The sequence below is a fragment of the Engraulis encrasicolus genome, chromosome 2 (assembly GCF_034702125.1).
Source record: "Engraulis encrasicolus isolate BLACKSEA-1 chromosome 2, IST_EnEncr_1.0, whole genome shotgun sequence".
Classification (NCBI taxonomy): domain Eukaryota; kingdom Metazoa; phylum Chordata; class Actinopteri; order Clupeiformes; family Engraulidae; genus Engraulis; species Engraulis encrasicolus.
The window spans coordinates 26,529,271-26,545,927 of record NC_085858.1 but is presented as its reverse complement, the minus strand read 5'-3'; the positions used below and the strand labels follow the sequence as shown (position 1 = coordinate 26,545,927).

General features: G+C 41.7%; 1 protein-coding gene across 2 annotated transcripts; it reads left to right on the top strand.

Moving 5' to 3' along the window:
- The first annotated feature begins 2,347 nt into the window (after positions 1 to 2,347).
- LOC134436077 (cytochrome P450 3A40-like) lies at positions 2,348 to 15,710 on the top strand. 2 transcript variants are annotated; one of them, XM_063185106.1, is made up of 13 exons: positions 2,348 to 2,501; positions 3,999 to 4,095; positions 4,226 to 4,278; positions 4,356 to 4,455; positions 5,716 to 5,829; positions 8,461 to 8,546; positions 8,654 to 8,802; positions 10,423 to 10,553; positions 11,021 to 11,108; positions 12,131 to 12,291; positions 12,479 to 12,705; positions 13,256 to 13,418; positions 14,773 to 15,710. In XM_063185106.1, the coding sequence occupies exons 1-13, from the start codon at positions 2,437 to 2,439 to the stop codon at positions 14,878 to 14,880; spliced, it is 1,542 nt and encodes a 513-aa protein (XP_063041176.1). In that variant the 5' UTR covers positions 2,348 to 2,436; the 3' UTR covers positions 14,881 to 15,710. The 2 variants fall into 2 exon arrangements, with proteins under 2 accessions (XP_063041176.1, XP_063041184.1); XM_063185114.1 differs by lacking the exon at positions 2,348 to 2,501 and adding an exon at positions 2,998 to 3,356.
- The last annotated feature ends 947 nt before the right edge of the window (positions 15,711 to 16,657 follow it).

The window sequence follows — 16,657 nt, the reverse complement described above, 5'->3', positions numbered from 1 at the left end:
TCTACTGCTAGCTTGTCTTGGAAAAGTACAAATCCCCTCGCGGACCACCTGAGCGCTGTCGCGGACCACACTTTGAGAATCACTGCTGTACAACACAACCCATAAATACATCATTCCAAGTCCATTCCCCTTTCATTTTAAACAGTGGACTCTAATGAACCAACACTTCACAAAAATGACTGCTTATGTACGTATGTATGCATCACCACCGCGGATATCAGATGTGACGCAGTGTTCATGCAGACCATCTCAACTGCTCAGTGTCGCGTTCTTGAGGACTGTTAAGAGCATGAGGAACTGAGCACTAGTTTTGGGTCATCTCGTGTGTGTGTGTGTGTGTGTGTGTGTGTGTGTGTGTGTGTGTGTGTGTGTGTGTGTGTGTGTGTGTGTGTGTGTGTGTGTGTGTGTGTGTGTGTGTGTGTGTGTGTGTGTGTGTGTGCTTGTTCTCTGTGTCACAAACGTCATCAGAGCCAGTATCCAAAGAAGAATATCCCTTTGCGGTGGTGCGCACGAGGTTTCATCCTCACCACAACAGTGTTTCTCCAACTGTGTGTGTGTGACGTTCGCTCTCCCTGCATCCCAACTGTAACTACACAAGAGGGACATTGGACTTGAAATGCCACTTGAATATTCTCCAGAGGACTCTGTCACACACACACACACACACACACACACACACACACACACACACACACACACACACACACACACCAACGTATGGATGTAGTGTTTCCCAGTTTTGTGTTTGCTCTCAGAAGCAAATTGTCTTCACACACATCAGATACACTTTGAAACCATATGGGCATCACAGGATTTTGAAAATGTGAAAATTTAATGACGGGAAAAAGAAGAAAAGGAATATGTGCATCAATCAAAATTTGCTTCACGGTCCTCAGTTACTTATTGTGTGTGTGTTTCTTTTCTTTTTTTTAAATAATGGTCATGTTTTGTTCCCGTTTGAAGCTGTGTTACACATTCTGTGCTCAGAGACTTTGAGATATGAAGACTTCGTTGCCCTGGATGGTCTTTCTTTAGTGTTTTCAATAGTGCTGTAGGCTCATTGTAATGTTCTGTTGAATTCCATGACTTCTGCAGCTTCACACCCAATGCCAAACACTGTACAGATAACTATTCTTCTATTGGACATGAACCACTGCATCTCTGTTCCACCCGTGAGTGTATGTTGACAGAATTTCATACAGTAAAATGATTTCCCATCTTTTGAGAGGAATTAAATGTTTTGCTGTTCACTTATATGTGTCTGAACCTGGCATTTACACAAAAAAGTGAAAGTGAAAGCACAACTGGGAAACTCCAACTCCCATTGTCCTTGTGACACAACACTCCACAGTACACAAGTGCACACTGGGTACACAACGAAATTGCATTTATGCCTCACCCGTGCCAGGGGGCAGCCCTCAATGGCACCCTGAAGGGAGCAGTGCGGCAGAACGGTACCATACTCAGGGTGCCTCAGTCATGGAGGAGGATGAGGGAGAGCTCTGGTTAATTACTCCCCCCCACCAACCTGGCGGGTCCGGAGTCGAACCAGCAACCTTTGTGGTGCAAGTCTGACACCCTAACCGCTTACCCATAAAAAATGTCATCTGGGCTCCTATAAAAAGCCATCATCAAAACAAATCCCCCTGGAATCCGCAGAAAGGTGGGATATTTAATATTTATGAACAATATTTCATAATGTGATGACATTTTATCTTAACTAAAATGGATCTTTAAATGTAGCCTACCGCTTCATGCTGGTTAACCACACACTGACAATATGCCATAGTGTTTGGTGTCTAGTGCCTGTCTGTTGTGTGACTGGCAAAATCTGACCTTGTTCAACATGTCCATTGATTGTAGACAGATTTCATTTGGCAACTATCACTTTATGCAGGGCCGCTGCTAAGCTTTTAGATGCCCTAAGCATAACTAGTCAGGACCCCCCCTCATAATTAAATAATAATATATAATACGTTTTTTTAGTTGATCTCAATTTAGGAGGCAAAAATTGGGGGGCAAAGTGATTGAGGCCCTAAGGGTTCTGCTTACTCTGCTTACTCTGCTTATGCCTAGCGGCAGCCCTAACTCAACTGCTTGAATTTGAAAGTAGCAACTCTAACTGGATGATAGGAAGGCCTATGCCTATTCATGGTCGCTGTTCCACACAAATGTATTTTATGGATTTAAACGTATCATCTGTTAGGCCTACCCCTGTGCAATAACTTAGGTAAACAGCCTATTATGGTAGTGAGCATATTATCAGCGAGTTTCATCACTTATCACGTGGTTAGGGGAAGGTCCCTCTTTGGGCCATAACAAGTGCTGTCCTAAGTTCTCCACTGCAAATATATCTCCCAGTGCAGCTGTAAGTTCACCACCTGACAACCCCACACAGTTCTACGTCCCTGGACACCTGCTGTGCATCCTGTCGCTATGTTGCCTTGGTTTTCAGTGGAAACGTGGACTCTCTTGGTTGTGTTTATAACTCTCTTGTTAATGTAAGTACGCCTTTATGTTTTTATTGTTCTCATGCCTTAGCCTACCTACATTTAGCTTTTCATAGCGACGTTACCTGTCACCAGGTAAGACCGCCTGCTGCGGTGGCCCTGCACCAGTTGCAGATGGAGCACTTGTAGCCAAATAGTTCTAAGAAGCTCCTTACTGGCTAGCCCAATCCATTACCAATAACACCACATCTTTTCCTGAAGATGGGGGGCACACGCAATAACACACGTCGTTTGAGCCATAGGCCTATGCATTCTGTGCGCGCATCTGTGGTCCACAGCTTTTACGCACAACAGGTTAACTTAAGACATGTGTAGCACTGTTAATCTTGCGTAATGTCTTTGAAGTGTGTGGACATGCATCTAAAATAAGATGTTTAGTCTGTGAATATTCTAATGTATTCGGATCACCTTGGGCAAAAGAGGCTACAGCCATATTCCTGGAACTGTAGTCCCCCAAGTCCCAATATAGCCCAACTTTTATACGATGTCAGGAATCCTTTTCCCTCCTGTCTGAGTAGGCATGAGCAACCAACCGCGAAACAAAACGTATTTCAGGTGGTTTTGTGAGAAAAGGCTGTCATCACGCGAATGACATGTCAGACTCAAAACAACACTTCTCAGCTGATTCGAAACTGCGCTTAGTCACTTCCTGTTCAAACCCTTTCGATTTCAGACTGCGCAGTAGGCTACCCTAAGCTGTTTGTCTCGCCTATTGTATGTCTTTACAGTGTAAAGCTAAGTAACGTTTACACGAGGGTAAAAGTCTTTTAGGATAGGCGCAATGCTGCCCCTCTTTTCAGTGGAGACATGGACTCTTCTGGTGCTGTTTTTTACTCTCTTCATTTTGTAAGTAAATCTGCAACAAGTTCTCACGGCATTTCGTCCATTGTTTGTGATGGCAAGGTGTTAAGTCCAAGCAGGACGTGCTCATGGGGTCTTAAAATAAGAATATGCTGTTGTATGAACTTGCTACGGGTTGGTATATCAGACCTGAATATCATAATTGCATTGATTCTGGCAAATGTTGCTGCATCGTTTTGTTACTGTAAGGTCATTCCATGCTCGGGTTATGTAAGGTGATCATCTACTGCAGGGGTGGGTAACCTATGTCTCGAGGGGCATTTGCGGCCCTTGAAGTCGTTTTTATCCGGCCCCGACATACTTGTAATGTTCTGCAGCTTCATATGAAATATGACATATTTTGTAAAGGAATCTTGGAAATTCCATTTGCAATACAATTAAGATATATTCAGGGGACCTAGAAAATGTGGGGTCTGATGTTAAGGTGGCTGCCTTCAGGCCTGAAGTGCAGGGGGGGAAATCTTGGTTTGTGTTCATAGTACGGCTCTTGGAGGACTTTTACAGCCCTTGGAGCAATTTGAAGTGGCCACCCGAATGGAAAAGGTTCCAAATTCCTTATCTACTGGATGCCATGTTGCATAGTCCACTGGCCTAATTGAGTGTTTGTGTGGTATTTCTCCCTTTAAGATATGGAACGTGGCCATATGGGTATTTCAAAAACTTGGGTATTCCTGGACCTCGACCATGGCCCTTCATGGGGTCCCTAGGATCAATGATCATGCAGGTAAGTCGTATACTCTTAACTGCCCAATTTTGACAGTGTGTTTCGTAAAACAATCAAACAAAACTGTCACAGCTCTGGGTGTTCCTAATATTTATTTGTATGACTTACACAATCTTCTCCTTCTGTGTAGGGCTTTGTTAATTTTGACAAACAGTGTCACCAGAAATACGGAAGAGTTTGGGGGTAAGTGTGACTACCTTAAAAACAACAACGGTGTATGTCTTAGGCAGTGGGCTTTAGCTTTTCTTTTTGTTGTTCAGGATGTTTGAGGGAAGATCCCCGATGCTGCTTGTGACCGATCCTGCCATTATAAAGGCAGTTATGGTCAAGGAATGTTACTCAACCTTCACCAACAGACGGGTAGGTTCATTCTCACCCACCACTATATATATATATATATTTTTTTTATTTTTTGTTTCATCTGAGTTTGACCGGCAATGAGATACTGAAGGAGAACCATAAATGTTTCCCTTCTAATGTGCAACAAGTTTAGGTGTTGGGTGTAGGAGTCAGTTTTAAGAAAACTGTTCTTTCCCTGCAATAGCTTTTTTCTCACAAATACTTGCCACTGCCACACATTTTTTAATAATTCTTAAGTAGAAAATCCTTACATTTTGGTTAACAGATGTATTGCTTTCATTGTGTCTACTTATTACATCAAGTAATTAGTTTTATTTTACTTCAGACAAGTAAAAGTTGTATCCTTAACCTGACATTTCTCGACTGAGTAACATTCATCTTCACCAGAGGGTAACTCAGATGTTGTTGTGTGACATTTGGGGTGGGTATTGGCAAAGGGTTCACGATTCGATGCGCATCAAGATACACATGCCACGATGCGATTCTATCACGATGCATTGCGATTCATGTACTACTGTGATGCATTGCGATATTTACTTCAGTAAATGTGTAAAATACAGCTTATTTTTCAGTTGCTGTGTAGCTTTCATAAGTCAGTTCATTCTATTTAAGCATTTTATCATCTGGGAGAGAGCTTATATCACAACAGAAATATTACCTACTCTCTACTGAACAAAATCAACCCGTGGCAAATAGAATTTTATTGTTATCAAATAATCAATTGTCATGAATCCATGCAGTATATTGAGAAAATAAGTATCACGATACCTTGTCATGAATCGATGCATTGCATCGTGAAAGTAAGTATTGCGATGCATCGATTCAACGATTATTTTGCACACCCCTATGTGACATGCTTTGTAATCCGCCGACGTTACTTGAAATTTACTACATTTGTGTATATATGATGTATATGTGCTCAACTACTTTGCCTGATCAGGTACATTAGAACTGTAGCCTACATAGTTTGGAACTTATCATTTTTCACGGTGACATGATAAACAATATACTTCTGTCTGTTCTGGTAATTCTGTGAGTGAGAGGAAGCACCAAGCACATACCAGCACACTTCTCATGAGACGATGTTAGATTGAAAACATCCTGCTTCACATTAAATCTTGCAGTTACAAGGCTTGGAAACAAATTGGGCATCATTGAAAATGAAATCATGAAAGTATTAGTATAATTGCTCTGGTTGTTGTTGCTTTTGCTCATATTTGCACGTTATAGTTTGAGTACGACCGTCTGTGTGCCCCCTAGAAAGCTGTTCTGAATGGACCCATGGCTGATGGAATAACCGCTGTGGAGGACGAGCAGTGGAAGAGGATCCGCAACACCCTCTCCCCAACCTTCACCAGTGGACGAATGAAAGAGGTGAAGGGAGCGGCTTTTCAAACAGAGAAGCTAGCATTTATTACACACAAAACACAAATAATATTATGACATCGCAAACTCTTTCTTTCCCTATTTAAGGGGTTCCAAACGTTTTCCAACTTGGGGCCCACTTGAAATGTTCTCAAATGTCTGGGGCCCGCGTCTGACCCAATAAACAATAGAAGTCAAATACATAGTTAACAGCAACACACACATAAATATTGTTTTGATTTTTACAAAATGATTTTAAAACCCACTTGGGATACATTCAAGGCCTAGGAGTGAGGGTGTTAGCTGGATAGAGTGCCACCCATTAGACTTTTATAGTCTTACTAATACTGTATATTGGTAACTAAACTAAGTTATAATCTTGCTGCTCTGAAGAAATTTAACTACAACATTACTATGACATTATAAACATTATTTGCTAACACAACTTTGTGTATACGTAACAAACATATATTCCAGACTATAGATACAGAATTAGCTTCATTCAATAGTAATAATCAGGGTGTCCGCGGAGTCTAAAAAAGTCTAAAAAAGTCTAAAATTACACATTTTCCATTTTAGGCCTAAAAAAGTCTCAAATATAGGGATTCTTGCACTCTAAGTCTAAAATTGAGTTTGAGTAATTTAAGACCTACGTTTCAAGGCAAAATATCGACAAAGGATTAATGTTCATTTGTTTTGTTTCGCTTTGTTTTTACGTCCTTTTCCACGCCGCTCTATTTTTTTTCTCCTGGTGTGGTGGCAGTTATGGTCCATGTAGTTCTACATGACATGTTGCTGTGCGGAACGTACAATAATAAAACTACAGATGTGATACGGAAATTTAGCCTACTGTAGCTAGTTCCTCCTCCCACCGCGCAGTCTGACTACTAGACCATATAGGTGGTGTCATGTCATATCGATATCTAGACATTGTTAGCGATATCAATGGCGTTGCATTGGCCATAGGCTTACATTAAATAACTAAGCTTCTTGACTGTCGTAAACACCTGGAAGAAGTTAACTAATGAGGGAAGTCACTCCAGTCAGTCACATCACCTCCTTGAAAAAGAACGGATTTCTATGAGGAAGGAAATGTGTCGATTTAAAACAGAAGACAAATGTGACAGTGCAAGGGAATATGTCACCACCAGTGTGAATCGTTTCAGGTGAGAAGTGATTTTTAGTCCTTGCGGTGATGATGGAAAAGTTAGGTGTTGGTATGGCCGTGGCTTATATAACGGTCTAGCCAGTTGTTAGCCTCGAAGTTGGCGTAGCTCGGTTGTGTCTGTGTGAGCGAAAGAGAGTAGCAACGGTGTGTGTGAAATCACGAGCGAGTTAACAAAGTTCCATTCCCAATGGAAGTGCATTTGTTGTAGGCCTATTCTGTTTGATGCCTTGGTATTTCCTACTGGTTCTGTGGTGGCGATCTGCAAACTGATGGGCATTTGGGCTGTTACGGTCATGTCCACGCACAAACATTTAATCTGTGTTGTCAGGTTATCATGTGGCTCGTAAATATTGTAAGCCTACGTCAAGTTAAAACGAGCGCTGGATTTTTCACTAAGAATAGCCAGCTGCGCATTATATCGGACTCTTTCGCCGTGGCCCCATCTAGTTTGAAGCTTTCTCGCGCTCTCTTCAGCTGTCCGAGTGTGATGCAGGTTTACGCCCTCGCTTGCGTGAGACCTCTGGTACAACCCCCTTAAATTAATAGGAAGGCATCATGAATCTTTGGATTGAGTTGCAAGGGCTGAGTTGGTCAACATTTCTAACTATTTTGCTAATACAACTGCCATAAGACGTTATCTTGGACACCTCCAGTAGATGAAACAAATAAACGCCAATTTATGGCAGCAGTGGTGGTCGCTCATGTTGTTCTGTTCTATTATCTTGGTTAGGTCCTCTTGATATAGGTGTGTTGCTTGCAGGTATGGCATCCATTCGCATTTAAAAACCTCAGTGAGTGCAATGTGAAGACAGGCTATTATATGTTCACAATTGCTGGCTTTGATCACTTGAAATTGTGAAAGTGAGCATTGCACCTTCTCACTGGTCATTTATGATCAGATCTCTTTATGTTTATGCATTGCATTAATTCAGATGCACAGTAGTGTGTGTGTGTGTGTGTGTGTGTGTGTGTGTGTGTGTGTGTGTGTGTGTGTGTGTGTGTGTGTGTCATCTGGCTTTCAATCGGCCAGCCGTGGCCTAGTGGTGGGGCAGCCGTGGCCTAGTGGTGGGGCAGCTGTGGCCTAGTGGTGGGGCAGCTGTGGCCTAGTGGTTAGAGAGTTGGTCTTTTTCTAGGGGTTGCCGGTTCGAATCCCCCCTGAACTCTCCATACACCTCCATCCATAGCTGAAGTGCCCTTGAGCAAGGCACCTAACCCTACATTGCTTCAGGGACTGTACCCAATACCCTGAAAAATAATAGTTGTAAGTCGCTTTGAACAAAATGAAAGCTAAGTGTAATGTAATGTAATATTTCATTTTTTAATATGCCGCGAAGGTCTAAAATTTAGCCCATGATGGTCTAAAAAAGGTCTAAAAAGTCTAAAATTGCACTTGTTAAAACCTGCAGACACCCTGAATAATAATAAGCACAAAAAGGCTTAAAACCTCTAACATCCATTTTCTGTTTCTCCAGATTTTTCCATTAGTGACAATGTATGCTGACCGGCTAATGGGGTATCTGAGAAAACAAGACTTAAAAGAAGCTGTTAACATTAAAGAGTGAGTGTAACTTTTACCAACAGCAGCATACACCTTTATGTGCCTCATGACAGTATATTATTATGTATTAACTCTGGATTATTTGAAATGTTGCTCTTTTTCTACAGTTTCTTTGGCTTATACAATATGGATGTCCTTGCTAGTTCATCATTCAGTGTGGAGACAGATGCCATCAACAACCCAAAAGATCCCTTTATTGAAAATGTAAAGAAAGTGATGAGTTTCAGTTTTTCCAACCCCATATTTCTTATTGCGAGTAAGTATCACCAATGCCAGTTAAGAGAATATAATGGAAACATGTTCAAACAGTCGATCCATTTTTTATGAAAAGTCCCTTCTGTCCACAACGCCCCCAGCAGTGCCTCCACAACCTCTGTTTGGGAAACACTTAACAGCATTAGCAAATTGTTTTGATTTTTGGTCCAACATTGAAGACCTGCAATACAATCCAGTGCACTTATCACCATTTCAGTCTGGTTGCTTTACTTACCATGCTTTAAAGGGGCACAATGTAGGATGGTTTGCGCAGTCACTGTGCCTGTGGCATGCCTGTCTCAAAATCTACACAGTCATGACAAAATGCTGTTTAAATAAACTCGCTGTGAAAATGTTTTTCATCACGGAATGCCAGCAGTTGATACAGATCTGAATACGTAGTATGTAAAGTGATTTTTCGTATTGAAAAGTGTTTCCCACGACACTTGTTCTGACCGCGCTGTCAAAAGTTGCATGTGGGGTTTTCTGACAGCGGACCGTGGACCATTGGCTGACTCGGGACAGTGATTAATTAAACTTTTAATCCTACCTAGAGCCCCTTAAATTAAAATCATGTAGATTGTGTGTGTGCTCACTCTGTATAACCTTGAGCAGTGGTGCTCCGAGTGGGGGTTGGGGACCCCTGGGAGGCCGTGTGGGGGTGCTAGGGAGGCCATGTCAAGTTGGCAGGAAAAGAATGGCAAAACGAAATAAATATTTGAATGAATTAAATAACTTATGTGCACCAAAAAATAAACCAAAAGAAAAAGTTAAACAATAGTCCCATTAGTTATGAACTGCATTATAATGCATTGCATCCCTGAAAATAAATACTGTCATCATTATTATTTTACATATGCCAGTGGGCAACTGAAAAAAACAGACCTAGACAATGGTTGTGAAAGGGGGGTTCACAGAAAAACAGTGTGGCAGAATCCATGTAAGGGGGAACTTGGCTGGAATCTAGCAGTATATGGGGGTCGTTGTCATGGTGAAGTTTGGGATCCCCTGACCCTGGGGGCAGCCGTGGCTCAGTGGTTAGAGCATTGGGCTGGCAACCCAAGGGTTCCCGGTTCAATGCCCGACCGGACCACGGCTGAAGTGCCCTTGAGCAAGGCACCTAACCCCCCACACTGCTCCCCGGGCGCCGCTCAGCAGGCAGCCCACTGCTACGGACTAGTGTGTGTACTTCAATGTGATTCACTAGTCCAAATGGGATAAAGTGCAGAGAAAGAATTTCCCCTAGGGGACCAAAATTGGCTCCAATTGGCTTCCAATTGGCTATACTATATATGTCCCATACGGCTCTGATATGTCCAATCCTTGGCTGCCACCTGCTGTATGGCATGCACATAACATCCTCCTCCACCCAATGACCACATTTCTTTTTGTCCACTGCAATTAGTCAAAAAGGAGCGTTAGTTGTTCTATCTAAGAGTTTTGGAATTATTTTCTACTGAAATGTTATTTATACACTGTATAATACTGTATAATGCAAAGGTTACACCGGCCCTGTCCCGGAAGTAATTTTATGTCAATATATCCATTAAAAGTACAGTCCATGTCATGTGTACATATTAATTGCAATTGAATTAACAATTCTTTATTGCTTTGTTTTCAGTTCTATTTCCTGGTTTGGGCCGCTATCTGGAGAAAATGGGCTTCTCAATGTTTTCCAAAACTCTCATGGACTACTTCTACACTGCACTCAAGAAGATGAAGGACAAGCACCAGGAGGAGGACAATGGCCATGTACGTATTGTACTGTATGTCTATGTGTAGGCTACTTAACTGCCCGTCACGACCATGTGTCACCCGGCTGAACCGTTGTCACGGTTTGCAGGGGGGAAAAACGAGTATTTTCCGGTTCCCGAACACTCAGATTCTCGGGATGAACGTGTCAGCCTGTGTGAAATGATATCTCGTGTCCTCAAGTTGTAGTAACCCAAAGAAACACAGTGAATGGCCAAAGCTTATCTAAATTAAGAGGGACATTTACTAACGACCAATCACTGTTGGTTCTGACATCTGGGTATGTAACCATTTTTTATAGAAACCAGCTATTCTGTCACACTGGTCCAAGATTAGGTACAGGAACAGCAACGGCACGGTTCACTGTCAGCCTAAAGGGAGGAGTGCAGTTTTGTTTGGCAGTTCGTCAATGTCCTGCAGTGTTGTAACTGACAGACTGAGGAGGATGTTTGTGTTTGTCTTGAAAGGGGAGAGTGGACTTCCTGCGGCTCATGATGCGCTCTCAAATCACCGACGAGGAGGCGGCGAAGAGTAACGAGGAACAACCAGTTAAAGGTACAGTCAAGTAGGGCTGCACAATTAATCGATAATAATCGAAAATCGTGATAAATTAGTGAAATCGAAGTCGGAATTTTAATCGTGATTTAATCGTGGCAACAGTGACCTACCTTTAAGAGCGTCCTTGCAGCCAGAACATACTGACAGGCTGGTGTTTCTGGCCAGAAATCTGTCCAATAGGTTTCATGCTATTGCCTTTACATAACTATTACAATTTTATTTTGCTCATCCCGTATATAGTTCATTCTTGGTTATATTTCATCTTGTTATAATTTTCAAAAAAATCTGCAAAAAATCAATAATCGTGATTAATAATCGTGATTACGATTTTGACCATAATCGTGCAGCCCTACAGTCAAGTGCAGAGCTAAAGTGGATGACGTGGACACAATTTCTAACCAGAATGTTTCACGGTGTCGCAGATCGGCACAGAATGTGCCTTCAAGAATGAGCCCAATAGCGGGCCCACCACTGTGGGAGGGGAGAGGGGCTAGTGGTAGGCGACCTGCTTTGTATCAGTGAGGCTCTTTGGAGTTTAGCTCAATTGAGGCCCACAAGCCCAATCGTCTGCGGAGCGTCGCCGAAGCTCTCCACCCTGTCGCAGACACACTGCGCACATCTCCTAAAAATTTTAACTACGAGCCGAAGCTTCACAGATGGCCGTTGACAGTGACAGTCAATTTTAACCTTATAACATTGTAATGTTTAATCATCCTTATTTACTGTACTGTAACACATTGGTTAAGGCGCATACTCCAAGAACCCGGCTCTTTAGTAAACCAGGTCAAGTTAACCTTGAGGTAATGTTAGTCATCTAATCGAAGTGCCTGGAGTCCTAATGTTCTTAACCCAATGGCACTTGTGTGCTATCTTTTTTAACAGGTTTATCACATCCTGTTGGTTACCTTAGCCTGTTTTTAATCCATGCTCTTGGAATATCAGGTTGGTTGATATAAGTACACAAAACAGTAGTTTTATTTAACACCCCTCCTTGTGTTTTTTATTTAAAAACATTTTAGGACTAACCGAGCACGAAATCCTCTCCCAATCGTTCATCTTCATCTTGGCGGGATATGAGACGACTAGTGTAACGCTCTCCTCTGTGGCCTACAACATAGCCACCAACCCAGAAGTAATGCAAAAGCTTGTTGAGGAGATCGATTCAGTGTTCCCCGACAATGTAAGTAGAATTAAGAAACATGTACACCATTTTTTTCTTTTCGCATGAAATAAACATACTGGACATTTTTGAAAATAAGAACGGTAATTTGAATGTTACTTTGAGTCTACCATAGAGAACTACCATAAAGAGCTGTGTGCGTGTGCGTGTGTGTGCGTGCGTGCGTGTGTATTGTGTGTGTTTTAAGGCACCCATCACCTATGACAAGCTGATGCACCTGGAGTATTTGGACATGGTGATCTCGGAGTCCCTGCGCGTGTGGCCTCCAGCGCCACGTCTGGAGCGCATGTGTAAGCAGACCATCGTCATCGATGGCATCACCATCCCCAAGGGCACTCTGGTGGCCATCCCGGCCCTCATCCTGCACCAGGACCCCGACATCTGGGAGTCACCGGACAAATTCAACCCCGAGAGGTATAGGCTGATAAATCAATCATTTGTAATGTAATTATGACTATTATAAATGTGAACCAAACTGTAATTGTTATCGCTATTATAACTATTGTGATTTTGTTATTATTACTATGTTGTGTTGTGTTGTGTTATGTATGGCTGTAACGATATTGTATCGAACCGAGAAATCGCGATACTCAGAGTCACGATACTGTATCGTGATGTAAGGAGGCAGTATTGTGATACGTCCTGTGTACGTTTTGTTATTCTTCAGTCCAGAGAACAACCATATGATTCAATGTGATGATGCTTCCAAGCTTCAAATGAGATACATTTCAGAAATCGTGGGGTGTATCGAACCGTACCTCAAAATTCGTGATACGAACCGAATCGTGAGTTGAGTGTATCGTTACAGCCCTAGTGTTATGTTAAATATTTAATTGTGTCATATTAAAATTTTCATTATCCTATTTAGTAGTAGCATATTATATTTTTTTCTGGTGGGACGCCTTTTTGCACCTACCAATATTTTCGCACTAACTCAGACCCAATGTTTGTGTAACAATTGAAGGTTCAGCAAAGAGAACAAGGACAGCATCAACCCGTACGCGTACATGCCCTTCGGCCTGGGACCCCGCAACTGTATCGGCATGAGATATGCACTCCTGCTCATGAAGCTGATTCTGGTGCGCGTCCTGCAGAACTTCACCATGGAGAGCTGCAAAGAGACGCAGGTCGGTGGCTTTTTTCTTTATCTGTCTATCTATCTATCTGTCTGTCTGTCTGTCTGTCTTGTCTGTCTGGGGTGTGTTTCTCGAAATCATAGTTGCTAACTATGTTAGCTACTTTGTTGTTTGCAATGCAATTCCCCATTGGAAACTTCCAAAGTTGCTAATTGGCTAACAGCTACACTTTCGAGAAACTCACCCCTGAGTAGTGAATTGTAGCCAGGAGAGGACAGCTTGCCCAGCTTCGACTCCAAGTCTCCAGGGTACTAAATGGCGGTGTTAAAAAGGCTAGGCTCATTAGTGTTGTGGTCAAAGTGCGCGTTTAGTAGTGGCCCTTGAGGCCTGAGCCCCACCCCTCACCTCCCCCTTCCCTACTGTCTCACTAATACCCCGTGGACATAATGTTACATCACTTTTATTTATTTATGGCCTCCTCTCTGTTTCTTTGAAGTCAAACTAACGCCACATTTCTTGTAGGCTAGCGGTAATAATGGGCTATGACACATGAGACAGAAACACTACAGTTCGCCCTGATGAAGACTGATTGCAGTCGAAACGCATAGGAGTTATCCATTAAAATAAAGGATTTTAAACTTTTTTCGCTAAGATCTGTGTGCCTCGGATCATTCAGACTACCACTTTCAACAAGGAACCTTCTGTTTGGACCTTCACACTTTTGACATAGTCACAAGCCAAATTCCTGAAGAAACACTACAGTATTTCATTTCACTTCATTCTGTGCTGCCTGTAAAATGAAAGATTACAGAGAAAGGAACTGATGCATGAAGGATGCTGTGTCACATCAATGTACATTCATCATTTTCTTTTTCTTTGTTTATATACGCATGTTATTTAAAGGAATAGGTCGGTATTTTGCATTTGGGGCCTTAATTATGGTTTATCATACACTGAGCTACCCACCTGTGTCACTTTGTTTGATTTGAAGCCTTCCGTGAGATTTTGGGTTTGCGCGATATCCACAAACCACCATACAACAGGAGTCAGCGGGGCACAGATTTTAAATCTGTCGTACACGCATAAACAGTATTTTCTTATTTTGTTTAGGATCATTGGGATGATACAATTATGCTGCCGCCTCATTTCAATCTTTAAATCTCCAGTTCAGTGAACGAATTAAAAATCTGTATTGACTGAGGTGTGCCACGTCATCTTTCTGCGACGCTCATTCTGACAGCCAGCCAGCTCTACTACGGCATTCGGCAACATGATACTGTAACAAGAAGCAAACGTTGAAGCTCTCGGTTTTTAATAGTTCTTCGACTACTTCTTTGGCTACTTATGAAGGTAAATTAAACAGAAAAGTTATACAGCTGCTGACAATGGTGTGTTTCTTTTTCAGATACCAGTGGAATTAGATGGAATGTATCGTCCGAAAAAGCCCGTCATGCTCAAGTTTGAACCAAGATCAACGAATCAACAAATCAACGAATCAGTGAAGGCGAATTAAACCACACTCACCACCACCTTCATAATCGCTTTTGTGGAATGAGAACAGCAACAGCAGCTCAACAAGAATAAGATGACATTGTAACAAAAACAACAAACTTTGTTCTTGGAGTGTAGTTGTGGTCTAACTATTCTGGCATGCTTACACTAATCACCTCTCCAATTACTCCAATGGTATGTTAAATTAGATTAATCTAATCATTACTTAAGTAAAAGTACAAGGCAGCAAATGCAGTTAAGCATCTAATCAAAAGGGCAAATAGCAGACGTGCAATGAGTTACTGATCAAAACAGTATTTACAGATTGAGTGGTGTTAGTAATATGTACCCACCATTCAGGGGTGCATTTCTGGAAAGCATATAACTACGTGAGCTACTTTGTTGGTTGCAATGTAATTTCCCATTGGCAACTATCCAAGTTGCTAACTGCTAACTGCTTCGCTCTCCAGAAATGCACCACAGATTTCTTGCGTGACTGACTTGGTAGTGAGGAGCAGGCATCTAGTAGCTTTGCCAACACTGAAAACAGAGCGACTTTATTCAATTAAGCGCTTTTTTGCTGTTGTTTTGCAGGTTCATTTTGTGAAATTATGGTGTTTTTGGTCTTAAATTTCCTATGAAATAATTTCCAAATGACAATATTGACTTGCCTTTGACAAGTGTTTTATACAGTATGTACACTCGCCTCCAAAAGAGTTGTCGCCTATCCATCTGTTTGGAATAACAGCTAATAACCTGACTTTCAATTAATCACTTTGCTTCAGAAGTCCCTCATATGAAAGCTACAACCCTCCCGAATGAAAATGTATGTAAAAAAATAAATTTCATGCACCAACGAAAGATTGACCCTTTATTGAACACAGATAGGGCAGATTTTCACAAGACAAAAGTTTTGTCGCCTATCGAACATAATGTGAAAATGAGCAGATAAGTCACTTCAAAACACTTCAAATACGCAGATTGGGTGTCATACTTAATCACTGAATCACTCTCACCTCTCCAGAAAATCAACTTTGGCCTTAGGTGTATGTTTAGGGTCATTGTAATCATGGAAAGCAACACAATGAAAATCAATGGAGTTCAATGAGAGATGGTGACATATTCGCTATTCGTAGAGCAATACATGTTTAACTTCATGATTTAATCAATGATAAAAGCCCTCAAACACCTGCAGCATGCATGCAGCTCCTCATAAGAGCTGTATCTGTACCATGTTTCACTTTATGCACCATTTCTCTTTTTTCATATTCTTCATCTCCAACACCATATAGTTTTGAGGCTATCAGTTCTAAAGTGGTTGATCTTGGGATCTTGACTTCAGAGTATGAGTCCCATTAGCCTTCATTTTTGTCAGAATTAGGCGTGACATACTCTTGGCTGGCTTTTTTGAGACAGGACAGTGGGAGAGACTTCTTGGGGGGTTAAAGGTGAAGAATTTGGAAAAAATACATGGTGCCTAAAGTCAAACATGGGAGGGATACAGCTCTTATGTGGAGCTGCATGCATGCTGCTGGTGTGTGAGGGCTTTTATCATTGATTAAATCATGAAGTTAAAAATGTATTGCTCTACGAATAGCAAATATGTCACCATCTCTCATTGAACTCCATTGATTTTCATTGTGTTGCTTTCCATGATTACAATGACCCTAAACATACACCTAAGGCCAAAGTTAATTTTCTGGAGAGGTGTGAGTGAATCAGTGATTAAGTATGACACCCGATCTGTGTATTTGAAGTGTTTTGAAGTGACTTATCTGCTCATTTTCACATTATGTTCG

Coding starts and splice junctions, on each gene's coding strand:
- LOC134436077 (XM_063185106.1), top strand. CDS start 2,437: ATGTTGCCTTGGTTTTCAGTGGAAACGTGGACTCTCTTGGTTGTGTTT. Junction 4,279..4,355: donor AAATACGGAAGAGTTTGGGG/GTAAGTGTGACT, acceptor TTTGTTGTTCAG/GATGTTTGAGGGAAGATCCC. Junction 8,803..10,422: donor CCCCATATTTCTTATTGCGA/GTAAGTATCACC, acceptor CTTTGTTTTCAG/TTCTATTTCCTGGTTTGGGC.